Source organism: Podarcis pityusensis, assembly GCF_964106645.2.
Source record: "Podarcis pityusensis genome assembly, chromosome: 6".
NCBI lineage: Eukaryota > Metazoa > Chordata > Lepidosauria > Squamata > Lacertidae > Podarcis > Podarcis pityusensis.
In genome coordinates, this window is record NC_138030.1 from 46,078,104 (window position 1) to 46,092,416 (window position 14,313).

A 14,313-nucleotide genomic window follows, 5' to 3' on the forward strand; every position below is an offset into this window, starting at 1 on the left:
CATCTGTACAAGAACACGGAAAAGGGGGGTTTGAGCCAAAAAAAGGGGGCTACTTCAGCATCTAAACACTCTGCTGCAAAGAGCAAAGGGTGCCCAAGATGCATTCTTACAACTCCATGATGAAGATTAGACTTCCTGATGGCCAAATGAAGCTTCCATAATCAGAGGAATTATGCCACCGCGTAGCAGTTACTGGAGACCAATAGCAAGAGACAAATATTGCCTTCATGGTCTGCTTGCTGGCTCTTCAGAGGCAACTGGCTGGCCAGTAGGAAGCAAGGCGCTGGTTTGATGGACCCCTGGCCTGATCCAGAAGGATGCTGCTTATTCTTACAGTGACTGGCTATAAGGTTGCCCAGTGGGTATCATGGCCAAGCAGGGAATGGTTCATTCCTGACACTATCCACCACATCACACTGGGGAATAACCATCTCACATGCATTTGAAAAGCAGATTTTCCTTTGTTTGGAATCGTGACTCTCCCTAGAAGGGCAGCAACCTGGAATACAGGAACAACCACAAAGCCACAGCCTTTCAGCGCCTGCACCTCAAGCAGCTGCCCACATCCTGCCCTCACCTCCGTGATGCAGTCTTCGTGAGTGACCACTCGCACCACGTCCTCCAAGGGGAGGAGAGAGGTGCACTTGATTTCTGTGTAGACGTTTTTGCCTTCAGCACAGGCTGCCAGCAGATCCACCAGGGAGATGTGGTACATGAGGGGGCTGTTCTCCTCTACTCCGTCCCGGGCTGCTGTCATCATCTCCAACATGTTGGCTAGGGAGGCCTTATCGTTGTAAAACACCACCACGTCATCCCCAGCATTGGTCAGCTGTGGGAAAAGGACAAAGAGGCTAAGCAACACAGCCCAGAAACAAAAGTGGCTAATCTGTGGTTCTCTAGGTGTTGCAGGACTTCAACTCCCAACACCCCTGAACATTGATTGGCCGTGATGATTGGGAGCAATGGAGGCTGAAGCCCACAGGTTCCTCATCCCTGCTCCAAAAGGTTGGCAAACATCTGCAAAAAAATAGTACTTTTGAGCCCCTCTCCATCCCCACTGCACCTGTATATAGGCTATGGTAGAGCTAAAGAGGAATGCCTCATCCAAAAGAGAATATAATTCTAAGGACCTGAGATACAATGAGAGGATGGCAATTTTACAGCACAGTAGTCATGGTGATTGCATCTCCTGGATGGGGAAGTCCCTCTTCCTCATTGCTTATACACTAAGTGTTCCGTTTTCCTCTCGTATAATTTCACAATCAGTCTGAAAAATGAAGCCCAAGCTGGAAAGCTCATAGTCTCAGGCTCAATAGGGATCAATACTATACTGAGAGGTAGGGGCAGCACTATAGCTAGAGGTGGAGCTCAAGATCCTGGGCCCCCAAATGATCACCCAGAAAGCAGTAGGTGATGGTGGCAGCTAAACAGTCCCTGCATCAGCACTTGGGCTGCACAAGCAAACATGCAACCCACCAAGGCTGATGCTGGCATTGATGCTGGTTGTCACAGCATCTTCCTTACTTCTTTTTTAAAAAGCCGTTATAGTCAGACAGCAGCTATTCAGGCCTGTGCATTGTTACGGACGCTGATGTTGTTGTTATTACCTTCCTACCACAAAATGGCACTTCTTCCCTTCCCCCCAAGCCAAGTCAGGATTTCCCTTCTGTGAGATTGTAACTGCATGTGCCACAGGCCTGGCACTCCATTAACCCAGCCAGAAACATGCAGCTTGACGCTTTCCCCCTCAAGTTACAGGAGAACTGCAGGCAGGCAGGCGATTCAGTTAGGGACTGAAGGAAGCCTACACTTGAGGCTGCCTGATTTACCCTACCAGCTTTAAACCCCAATTTCCTTACTGCTAGAACAGGACTTCCCATCAGCATCTTGTGTCATGATCTGTACCTCACCTCCTCCCTCCTTTTGCTCAGCGGGGGAGAGAGAGAGAGAGAGAGAGAGAGAGAGCGCGAGAGAGAGAGAGATGGAGCCTCACCTCAGTCATGATCATGTCCTGGCACTTCTTGATGTACTTGCCCTCAGCCTTGATGATGGTGTGCAGGAAGTCCAGGTACTGCACGTGGCGTCCGTGGGTGGCCAGGCAGTGGATGAAGTGCTGCAGCACCGTCTCGTTGATCTCGGAACACAGCTGATAGTTGTTCAGGAAGATGTGCTGCATTGTCTCTGCTTCCAGAAGCTGGAAGGAAAGAAGAAGGAAAGGTGAGGCCTCAGGAGGCACAGCAGGTGTCGCTCATACTTATATCTGGCCTTGATCGTTGGCTTCTTGGAACATCTTCCAGTCTATTTCTTTCTTCTGTCTGCTCAGTGTCAGAATAGGACTGGGAAGACCGAGCTCATATCCCCATTAAGCCTTCTGAGGGACATTAGGACAGTGACAGCCTCAGGCTAACTACCTCACAGGGTTAAAAACAGGGGATGGGTAGAGAACCATGTAACCCACCTTGAGCTCCTTGGAGTAAAGAAATAGCATAAAATAAACAAGATCCCATTTTTCACCCATAGCTTTTAGGAAAGGCCTAGACAGGGTTTTTCAACTGTATCCTCACAGCAACCCTGTGAGATTAGACTGGGATAGTTTGGGCTCCATGGAGACATGGCCTCACAACCCAAGTGGGGCAGTGAAACTACAAGCCTCTGTTGTAAAGTCTGTATTGGCTGAATCTGAACAGAAACAGGAGATCTATGGGAAATTATATCTTGCACGGTGCCTGCACACAACATTTCTTAGCCCCCCCCTTTATTTCACTTGCTCCTTCTTCTCTTCTCTTCTCTTCTTCTTCATCTCTTACCCCAGGGGTGAGGAACAAGCTGAGCTGCTTATGGAGGAGGGCCTGGTTTTCTTGGTTGCCAGCACAAAACTTCTGCAGGAACTGGTGGGTTAACTTCAGGATCTCCAACATCTTGGTGTCGCCCTGTTCACAGAGAATAAAAGGTAGGTCCCTGGTGCAAAGTCTTTAATGTACCTTAATTTGAGTAGACCATGATGAAGTGGGATGAGGTGGCATCATGATCAGGGGACACCTGTGTGGGACACCATCACCACCAGCCTGGAGCTCCCCTCTTTTCACCTCCTCGCCACACCCTACTCTACCCCGCTGTTGGCTCCCCCATGCCGCTGCTGACAATCCCACAGATTTAGAACAGCATTATCCCCATGAGATCTCTAGCAGCCCAGCACGTTCTGCTCTCCTAACCATGACTGCCACTCATTCATCTCCTCCTTCTCCTCACCTTCTCATAGGGGATCTGCAGGAGGTCCAGCATCACTTTGTGGGCATCCATATTCTTCAGCAAGCGCTGCTGCTTCTTTCGCATCTGCTCGCCAACCCCACACATTTTATTGAGCCGCTCCAGAATCTGAAGGAAAGCAAGTTGAAACAAAACATAATCATAAACCACCGCCCAACAGGAGATGAATTAGTGGTAGAAAGCAACTAGCAATCTTACCCCTGATTCTAGAGAAGCAAAATGAGAGGTGCCCTCACATGCCTCTCCAGAATCGAGGGATGCTGCTTAGCCCAAGGCATATTGTGTCTGTATGGATTACCGGTAATTGCCACCCCAACCTTCCTCCAACAAGCTCAGGGCAAGGTTCTCCCCTCTTTCCTCACAACTTCCCAAGAAGGAATGTCAGGTGCAAACGCTTACCCCTTTAACCAGCTGGTAGTTCTCACTGCTTTTTTCTCCAGGGGTCCCAGGCTCCTCATCTGTGGTACGCTGGGGAGGGGAAGGAAATAAAACTATTCAGGCATCTTTGCAGCAGCTAATGAAGAAGAAATCCACCCTCGTGTTTTCTGCGAAGCCTACTCTCCCTTCATAGCAGTCAAAAACCAGGCTAGCCTATACAGTGGCACCTCATGTTACATACACTTCAGGTTACATACTTCGCTAACCCAGAAATATTACCTCGGGTTAAGAACTCTTTGCTTCAGGATAAGAACAGAAATCGTGCTCCGGCGGCGCAGCGGCAGCAGGAGGCCCCATTAGCTAAAGTGGTGCTTCAGGAGCACAGTTTCAGGTTAAGAACGGACCTCCGGAACGAATTAAGTATTTAACCCGAGATACCACTGTACTGTACACAAACTAATCTTTTAGGTACATATTATGCTAGTGTAATAAGTGCTAGTGTAATAAGTGAAGCGAAACCTGATTCAAAGTGACTACCTTGTGTCGTCATTTCACACACACACACACACACACACCCATTCCTAATCGAGTGCTAACCTTTTCCCATCCACTTTTTGTCATAGATACTCACAAGAGATCCAGGATTAGCAAAAGCTCCCTGTCAAGGGATCACTCAGTGGCAAAGAAAATGTTACTGCTGAAATAATGTGTGGAATGTTCTCAACCCAGGCTTTCGATTCTCATTCATTCATCGTTCACAGCACACCCAGACTTCGAACCAGCAATGCAAAGGTGCTCCCTGCTTGCCCCAGAGCCACTCCAGCTCTACCTCTTTCTTCTCCTTTTTATCTCCTTCTTGTCCATCTTCTCCCTTGGAGCTGCCCTTCTTTTCCACCCAGAGCTCAGACTTCTCCACCATCATGCGTAGTTTATCCAGCTCTGACTTGATCACTTTGTAGTTCTCAACATCCTGAGCAGAGATCAGCAGCTGAACCTGCATTGAGATACCGTGAAGAACATCTGCTGATGCTGCTGGCTATCAAAAAAAGAACCAGGACGACGGCCTAGCTCTGTTAAAAGATAGCATCTGAGACATGTATCTCTCAGTTTGTTCAAGGGTTCCTCAGATGGCTACGATGCCTCTAATTATGAAATTTGTGCGTAACAAAGAATGTGTGGAGGCACACACTGGCCCCACACTGATCTCAGACGGATGGGAATCTTAGTGGATCAAGCACCACCTGATGCACACAGTACCAAGGCAATGCTTGTTCCCTTCATAGCTAGGTCCAAACAAAGTGAAGCAACAGGGGACGCATTGATAAGCACAACCAAGTGGCCAGTTCCATTGAGGAAGAATTGTAAGACAACACTGAAAGGAAGCAGATGTAGATCACTTGCTGGCTGGCAGAAGTCACATGGCACAGAGAGTTACCTGCTTAAAGGTGTGCAGGACCTCCTGCCTCTGGCTGAAATGTTTGAAGAGGAGCTGAAGGGAACCTGAGACAAGTGGGGGGTAGTCGTGCATGGTCAAATGGATCAGCACCCGAAGGAACATCCGGCCTCCTTCATCATCAACTTCTAACATGCTGCTTGTTTTCCTGCCGCCAAGTTAAAAAAAGGACATCATATCCAACACTGGTTTTGGAGTTTCAACAATGATTTGCATGCAATAATTTTGATGTGTTGCGTTATCTAAAAAACATATTTTTATGGTAGCTCCTAGTGATTCATTATCTCCTATACCTACACTTTTGGCTCCGAACAAAGAGATGCTCTTTGAAAAGGGCAATTGGGAGCACTAATAGAAAAGCTGGAAGTGACAAGAACTTACCCAACCCCAAACATGGCTTCAGCCTGCTCGCCTATCCGGTCCAGGTTCATTGCTGCAGCTGCAGGAAAAGGAAATGCATAGGAAGTGAGCAATGCTGTGCACCATTAGGAGACAACTCAGAGATGATAATGGGGAATGTAAATAAGAAAGGAAGGGAAACCTAATCATCTGAATAGCTCCAGATTTCTGACCCTGTCATCTGTCTCTGTCTCAAAGGTGGGGAGCCACTTTTGGCAGGACCCAAAAGTGGCCAACACTCCATGGACCACTTTGACAGGCAGGGGGCCCGCCTTTCAATCATCTGATTTCATATGACATCAGATGCATCCTGTGAGGTCAGGCATTTCCTCATCAGGTGCAGAAAACCTCAAGCTGCAGAGGAAGAATAGGGATTCCTCCTTCACAGCTGCAGCTTGAATCTGATACTTTTAAAATCCGATTTCCCTTTCTGTTGCCATGCAAAGGAAGATATTTGAAGCTGTGGCTTTAATTCAAAAAGCACCAGATGCAAGCTAGGGTTGCAAATGGAAAATCAGAAGTGCACCCAGGAATGGGAAAGATGGGCATGATTCACCCTAAATGGCTAATAATAATAATAATAATAATAGTTCCCCACTGTTGCTTTCCTGTTTAGAATGCAGATGGGGAATCTGTAGCTCTCCAGATGTTGCTGGATTCTTATCAATCACAGTCAGCATGATCAATGGTAATGTTTGATGGGTGATCCAATCGGGATTCAGGCCTCACCATGGGACTGAAACTGCCTTGGTCGCACTGGTTGATGATCTCCGGCGAGCTAGGGACAAAGGTGAGAGTTGTTTCCTGGTTCTGCTGGATCTCTCAGCGGCCTTTGATACAATCGACCATAACATCCTTCTGGACCGTCTAGAGGGGCTGGGAGCTGGGGGCACTGTTATACAGTGGTTTCGCTCCTTCCTCCTGGGCCGTGTTCAGAAAGTGGTGGTGGGGGATGAGTGTTCAGACCCGTGGGCCCTCACTTGTGGGGTGCCTCAGGGTTCCGTCCTCTCCCCCATGCTTTTTAACATCTATATGAAGCCGCTGGGAGAGATCATCAGGGGATTTGGACTGGGTGTCCATCAATATGCAGATGATACCCAGCTCTACCTCTCTTTCAAATCAGAACCAGTGAAGGCGGTGAAGGTCCTGTGTGAGTGCCTGGAGGCGGTTGGAGGATGGATGGCGGCTAATGGATTGAAGTTGAATCCTGACAAGACAGAAGTATTGTTTTTGGGAGACAGGGGGCGGGCTGGTGTGGAGGACTCCCTGGTCCTGAATAGGGTAACTGTGCCCCTGAAGGACCAGGTGCGCAGCCTGGGAGTCATTTTGGACTCACAGCTGTCCATGGAGGCACAGGTCAATTCTGTATCCAGGGCAGCTGTCTACCAACTCCACCTGGTACGCAGGCTGAGACCCTACCTGCCCGCGGACTGTCTCGCCAGAGTGGTGCATGCTCTGGTTATCTCCCGCTTGGACTACTGCAATGCGCTCTACGTGGGGCTACCTTTGAAGGTGACCCGGAAACTACAATTAATACAGAATGCGGCAGCTAGACTGGTGACTGGGGGTGGCCGCCGAGACCACATAACACCGGTCTTGAAAGACCTACATTGGCTCCCAGTACGTTTCCGAGCACAATTCAAAGTGTTGGTGTTGACCTTTAAAGCCCTAAACGGCCTCGGCCCAGTATACCTGAAGGAGCGTCTCCACCCCCATCGTTCTGCCCGGACGCTGAGGTCCAGCGCCGAGGGCCTTCTGGCGGTTCCCTCATTGCGAGAAGCAAAGCTACAGGGAACCAGGCAGAGGGCCTTCTCGGTAGTGGCGCCCACCCTGTGGAACGCCCTCCCATCAGATGTCAAAGCAATAAATAACTACCTGACATTTAGAGGGCATCTTAAGGCAGCCCTGTTCAGGGAAGCTTTTAATCTGTGATATTTTACTGTATTTTTTGTTTCTATGGAAGCCGCCCAGAGTGGCTGGGGAAACCCAGCCAGATGGGCGGGGTACAAATAATAAATTATTATTATTATTATTATTATGTTGTAATCCAACACCATGTGCAGTGTTACGGGTTCCATTGATCTGCAGGTAAAAGTCTAACACCTGCCAGCTTTTGTATTGTCTATTAAAACAATATGAAGTTAGAAAGGAATCAATGACACAGTTCAAGTAGGGAGAAAATACAAGGGAGGTGTAGGAGATTACTTGTGGAGTCAAAGGCTGGAGCTGTTCCATCAGCTCCACTGTCCTGCATGGGATAGACCTCTACAAATTCTTTCTTGAAGACAGAGAGCAAATAGGAGATCCTGTAATCCAGACGTACATTCAGGATGAACTGAGGAAGAACAGAGAGTACAGAGAGATAATCAATCAATCCAATTTGCACACCTTTCCAACCTTTCATCATCACTTTCCCTTCTTAAGCCCCAAGTCACTGTCAAGAAAAGGTCCCTCATGAGCAACTATTGGTGTCATGGTCACAAGGTCTCTGGAATTTCAGACTTGCCCTAACCTGCAAAATCTCTAGAATTTTCAGCTTTGTTTCCATCACCACAATGTTTTCATTTTCTATGCTCCTTCCCCTATCAGCAGGTTCAGGAACTACCACGGCATTCATATTCGAGGGACCAAAGATGGACTGCTTCCTGCTCAGCACCATAGTTGACATCATCTGGCCAACACCATGGATGGACCTCCGGACATTTTTCCCTGGAAGAGCAACCACAAAAATCATGGTCAAAGCTGGTCCTACTTACATAGACCTCTTGCAATGGCTATTTGCTGAGCTTTTGCTGGAGATCAGCAGAAAACGCACCTCCGCAAGCAAACCAAAGGAAAGTACTATGAAACTGAAAAATATCTGGTCTGAGTCCTTGGCGGGTAAGCAGAGCACATTTTTATTTCTGTGCTAATTTCAAGTTATTTCCCCTCATTATTCTGTCGACATCTTTATTTCTTCTGAATTGTCGTCCAGTGTATGAATATTCTGTGCAGGTCATTATATGATGCTTGCCAAATTACACCCCCAGCCATGAAGAGCAAGTCATGGTCATATCCATTAAGTGAATCAATGTGATGTACAAACCAAAAAAGAGAAATGTGTAAGGTGAATTGTGGGGTTCTACTTTAACCATTTCTGGCCTATCAAGGTTTATGGAATGAATTATGCTTCTTCTGTAATTTGTAAAACCGAGATGGGGAATCTGTGCCCCTTCAGATGTTGTAGGACCGCCAACTCCCTCCAGCCCCAGCCAGCATAGGCAATGGTCAGGGATGATGGGAGTTGAAGTTTAGCCACATCTGAGAGCCACACGTCTGTCCTATCTAAGACAAACAACCCCTATCTAACACCATACCATTGCAGTGCTTTATTAGACTGCAACATTTAAAAATACATGTTATTTTTAATTTAAATGATGGCATTCGCCCTTGGCTCATGAGACGAAGACTCACTAGACATACCAGTCATATCATCATTGTACATGGCCTGCATCATCAGCTGAGGGTTCTGGACACAGTCTATGATGCCAAGAAGAGTTCGTGTCAAGCGCAGCAGCTCACTAAAGCTATAGAAGCCAAAGTAGATGAGATTGTGGGCAAGACTGACAACCTGGGAAGAGAGAGAGAGAGAGAGAGAGAGAGAGAGAGAGAGAGAGAGAGTGTTTTATCAAACTAGGGAAAATGAAATAACCCTAAACTTCAAAACACTCTTGAAAAATGCCCCAAACTACCAATGAGGTCAATAAGAGCTGGTGGTGTCAAAAGCCATCCAATGGCAATTTATTTTCCTGATAGTGCCACCTGACGGTGGCAGCAGTGAGAACTAGTTCTTCCTCAGTCTTGGGGCCAAATTACATGTAACATGAAAGAGCTTGTGGACCAGATCTCCCTGTGCCTTTTACTTTTGTTAAAAACAGCCACTGGAGCCCAAATCTGAACTGAGTTTGCAGCATTGGGGAAGGCGGATTATACGTTTTTGAAGCTGCTATTAACTGGGGGGGGGGGGAGGGGGAAATACAGGTATTCATTGTACCTGTATATTCCCCCCTTCTGGTTAATATAAGGGGAATACAGTGGTACCTCAGGTTATGAACTTAATTCGTTTTGGAGGTCTGTTCTTAACCCGAAACCGTTCTTAACCTGAGGCGTGCTTTCGCTAATGGGGCCTCCTACTGCCACGCGATTTCCGTTCTCATCCTGGGGAAAAAATCTCAATCCGAGGTACTACCTCTGGGTTAGCAGAGTTTGTAACCCAAAGCGTTTGTAACCCGAAGTACCACTGTAACTTCATACTGGGTAAATGGCATGAGAGGAAATTTTGTTTTGTTTTGTTTTAACTACCATTGGTGCCATGGAGGCTGTTTTTAGCAAAACTTTGAAAGATCTGACCATGTCACATGAATTTTTTTTCCCTTTATATTATGGCTCAAGCCATGAAAAAGCCTTGACCCCGGTGCTGGAGGAAGTGGTATATATGGCGGGGTGGGGAGGGGAATCTGGAAAATGGGGCTTGGCTAACGGTGTTTAACGGCTTTTAAAAGATATTGATTTCCATATTTCAGTTTGACACACAACAAAACACTGTGTCAATGGAAATACACCGAATCCCACAGAAGGGATACACATTGTTATTGACAAATTATACCAGAACTGATTGTGTACCTAAAAACTCACATGCCCAGTTCATGAGGGCTGTGGGAAAGAGACAGTCACACATAGTTATATTATTTCAGTGTTATGTGAGATATTAAATAGTAATAACAATATAGACTCAAAAGGAACCCAAAAACGCTTGTCTAGAATACAACAAAGAACCCAATTTTCCAGCCTGCCATTATATGACAGGAAACAAAGGCAACCCCCAAAGCCGCAAAATATAACCTGGATTTCTTCCCAGTGTAGACAGAACCTATGGAAAAACAGAAGATAGGACATCCAAGTGCAACTATTTTATTAAATTGTTTTCTTACATTTATAGCCCATCTTTTTTCCATCACAGAATCCAAGGCAATGTACATGGGGTTCCCATCCAGGCACTGATCAGACCCAGAACTGCTTACATTCAGCAAGGTATGCTAGGGCCAAACTCCCAGAATATGGCAAAGGCAAACTGACCTCAAAAGTGAGCTTGTTCTTCTCTTCATTAGCAAAGGGCACTGCCTCACTAACAACATTGTTGAGATAGTCCTCCACAAACTCCATGGTGCTGGCAAACTTATTCTTTTTGTCATCCCTTGAGCTATTCACATTGGCATCATAGCTGCAAAGGAGATTGAATGAACGAATGAGGTACCTAATCTCCAGCACAGATCAACTCTAGGCTTTCTGAATACATTGAATTACAGGTAATTTACGGGGAGGTTGACTTCCTGGCCATTGCACATATAAGCAAACCTGCATAAAGCCAGAACCACCACCCCTAGAAAACCATTTAAAAAAAAACCTAGAAAACCATTTAAAAACCCATTTAAAAAACTGCTGCAAACCCCTCAAGTCTCTCTGGCCTCCTTCGATCACCCTCTCCAACTGCCTCTTCCACACCCAAACATTCTCACAAAGGTTGCTGGCCATTTTTTCCTGCTCTCCCACCCTCTTTTTCCCCATGCACACTATTTTCAAGCCATTTCTTATTTCCCCCCATGTACACCATTTTTGCATCATTTTAAAAATTATTATTATTATTATTATTCAGCAAAGCATGTAAAGCTGAGGGTACATATGTTAAATAAGCGTAAGTTGTGAGTTACCTGCAATCACCTTGGTGGCTGCATTTATGACATCATTTGGGCATGCGCACACACTTCCTAGAAAGTTATTCTACCTGGGCCATCCATATTCTCCATACCGCCAGATGGGCAGTGTATAAATTATTATTATTATTATTAATTATTATTTATTATTTATTATTATTATTATTATTATTATTATTATTATTACTACTACTACTGTGACCAGTGAAGAGGGTGGGATATGCACCTAGATTAGAGTTATTCAAGCTTGGTTTCCAGATGTTGCTGGACTACAAATCCCATCATCCCCTGCCAGCTTAGCCAATGGTTAGGGATGGTGGGAGTTGCAGTCCAACAACACCAGAGATCTAATGTTGAAGAACACTGTCCTAGTTGCTATGGTCCCCCCTCATACATGCATCCCCTTGTTCTCCAGATATTCCTTACTCTTTGATGGTGATGGCTGTAGGAATCTCAGTCCACAGACGTGCAAACTTCACGGGCATCACCTTCTCCTGTGGATCCCTATCCACATGTACATGCAGCATGAGATGACAGAAGGAAGCCCGGAGGTCAAAGGGCAACATTTCATCCGCCATGCAGAGGAAGATGAGCTCCACTCCCAATTGCTTGGAGATTTCCTTAATGGCCAAGTATTGCCTATCCATGCACATGCGGGCAAACAACTTCAGCTGGTATCTGTAAAGGGCAAAAGCAGGGATGGAGAGGAGACAAAGAGTGAAAAGAGAAAAAGTCACATAAGTATGAGCACGTGTGGAAAGTTTAAAAAAAGAAGAAGAGCAGATTAATAATTAGTAAAGTCGAAGACTCTTCCAAGGCAGTTCCCTGTCAGTTCAGTTGGTCTTGTTTAACAAAAAGACTTGCAAACGCAAAAGTTTGGAACAAATGTCAAAAGAATAAAACAGCAACATTTACTAAAAGTGATCATCCTGCAGTATTATAAACAGAAATACTCCTACCCAGTGCTTTTTTCTTTAAAAATGTTTAGGGGCACTCTCATTTTGACTCAAGAAAATAACCATTTTATAGTTCAAATCAGGAAAAATAAATACAGTAAATGGACCAAAGTACAAAGATTGACAAAATGTTTAGGGGTGTGCGTACCCCTGAGTACCCCCAGAAAAAAGCACTGCTTCTACCCCACTAAAAGATTAACACTACAACATGATGCAGCCAATATGTATACAACAGAGGGGACAACAATTCCCATCATCCCTGACCACTGGTCCTGCTAACTAGGGATCATGTGAGTTGTAGGCCAAAAACATCTGGAGAAACGAGTTTGAGGAAGCCTGACTTAGGGTAACAGGCAGTAATTGCTAAAGAGGAAAAGGGTGGGTCGAGGACCAGGTGGAACCAATACCAATGGAGAACCACTTGTTACCTATAGTAGCTCAAGACATTCTCATCATGGGCGTTGCCTGCTCGTGCTTCCTGGGCGAGCTGCCGGATGCTCTTTTCATGGTTATCGTTGTTTCGGTCACTCCAAGTCAGCCATACCTCCTCCTCCGAAAATTCAATACTCAAGTACTCATGAGTCTGGGACATCTCCTTCACAGGTCTCAACCTGGAAAAGCAGAATGGGACACTGAACCAACTCATAAGATTGTTTCCCCCACTTTACAGGTAGAATGGCAATGAAGAGGAAGAAAGGAACCTTCCAAATGCCATTTAACCCCTAGGCCAGTTCAAAGCTGGTAAGGGACTCCTCTCCACCCATAAGAACTTACGAAGAGTCTGCATCCTGTTCTCACAGTGGCAAACCTGATGACTTTGGGAAACCCGCAAAGAGGATCAGAATGCAACAGTGCTTGTGATTTCCAGCAACTGACATTGCAGCTGGCAGACAATGATAGCCTGTCTCTCCCTCTTCCTGTCTTTCTATTAATCTGTCCATTATTTTTCTAATTTGCTTTCTGACTACAGAACGAGGCTCCAATAATGGCCACATTATGATGTGGTAATTTAATCTTCAGGATACACTGACTCCTTCAGGGAGGCTATAATATAATGCCTCCTTCGTAATCAGCACCATTTGTCTGTAATTCTCCTCATTCATGCTGGAGAAATAACTAAATCTGGAAGAAACAGAATTTTGTTGATCGTCCGCTCACAGTACAGAGAAATGTTTTGGAAGGCAACCCTCAGACTTGAGTTGGACATAACATCATAACCTACAGTTGGAATTTGCTGAAATGAACTGTTTCTGAATTATTACAGGTTTGTATTGAACTGTGTCCTTTTTTACTGAATTGCTGGATTTTGCTTACTGAAATGCTCTTGTGTTTGTTTATATCATTAGACTGATGAAGTGTTGTTTTTATCTGTTATTGCTGTGTGTATTTGTTACTGTTGGCAGCCACTCAGAGCTCAACTTAGGACACTTTCAGACTGTTGCAATTTTCAGATAGGATTCAATTACATCTGGCAAATTCAGGCTGCACAGTCAAAGTTAATTGGGCAACAAATCCACTTCCTCAAAGGATCAGACTTTTTGAAATAAGGAAAGTGATGGGGAAATGCACTAGAAAGTATGGGATGAAACTTCCCTTGATGCCACATCCTCTAACCTCCCTGCAAACAAATCAGCATAAATGCTCAATAAACAGGTTTCCCGGAAGCTCCCTTTTGTTGTTCAAAAGCAGCATACAAATATTAAATCAAGTATATAGTAAGATCAAAGATTAGAACTCTTCTCAATACCTTCTTCATTAACTTGTTTTACTCATTGACCCAAGGTACTCATTTTCTTATTTATATGGGGTGCTCTTCCCATTTTTAACTGATCTGGGCTGAAAGTGACCCTTCCCAGAGAAGGTAATTTCTAAGCGGAAGACTAAGGCAACCCCAGCATTCAAAGGAACAGGGCTCTCTAGATACTCACTCAGTTTGGATCAGGATGTCAGTGTTCTTGGGGTCCAGCACACACTTGCAGATCAGTTCCTGAGTGACGGGAATGGCCACATGGTTCGACACACACAAATCGGACAGATAGTCTAAAAACCTGGGAGACATAGGAGAGGTTTTATCATATCATCTTCCAACCTACAAGGACTACCTTCCACC

At 45.5% G+C, this 14,313-nt stretch overlaps 1 protein-coding gene across 2 annotated transcripts in view; it reads right to left on the reverse strand.

Moving 5' to 3' along the window:
• Positions 1-14,313, reverse strand: part of ITPR3 (inositol 1,4,5-trisphosphate receptor type 3) — a 98,635-nt gene that overhangs the window by 26,495 nt on the left and 57,827 nt on the right. For both annotated transcript variants that reach the window (XM_081009954.1, XM_081009955.1), the window contains exons 17-31: positions 14,132-14,251; positions 12,632-12,814; positions 11,674-11,925; positions 10,613-10,757; positions 8,960-9,107; positions 8,010-8,206; positions 7,703-7,832; positions 5,480-5,537; positions 5,081-5,246; positions 4,475-4,639; positions 3,667-3,735; positions 3,250-3,375; positions 2,808-2,930; positions 1,994-2,194; positions 578-829 (exon numbers count right to left, since the gene is read on the reverse strand). In XM_081009954.1, coding sequence (XP_080866080.1) covers positions 578-829; positions 1,994-2,194; positions 2,808-2,930; positions 3,250-3,375; positions 3,667-3,735; positions 4,475-4,639; positions 5,081-5,246; positions 5,480-5,537; positions 7,703-7,832; positions 8,010-8,206; positions 8,960-9,107; positions 10,613-10,757; positions 11,674-11,925; positions 12,632-12,814; positions 14,132-14,251 — 2,335 coding nt within the window. The remainder of the gene's footprint in view (positions 1-577; positions 830-1,993; positions 2,195-2,807; positions 2,931-3,249; positions 3,376-3,666; positions 3,736-4,474; positions 4,640-5,080; positions 5,247-5,479; positions 5,538-7,702; positions 7,833-8,009; positions 8,207-8,959; positions 9,108-10,612; positions 10,758-11,673; positions 11,926-12,631; positions 12,815-14,131; positions 14,252-14,313) is intronic.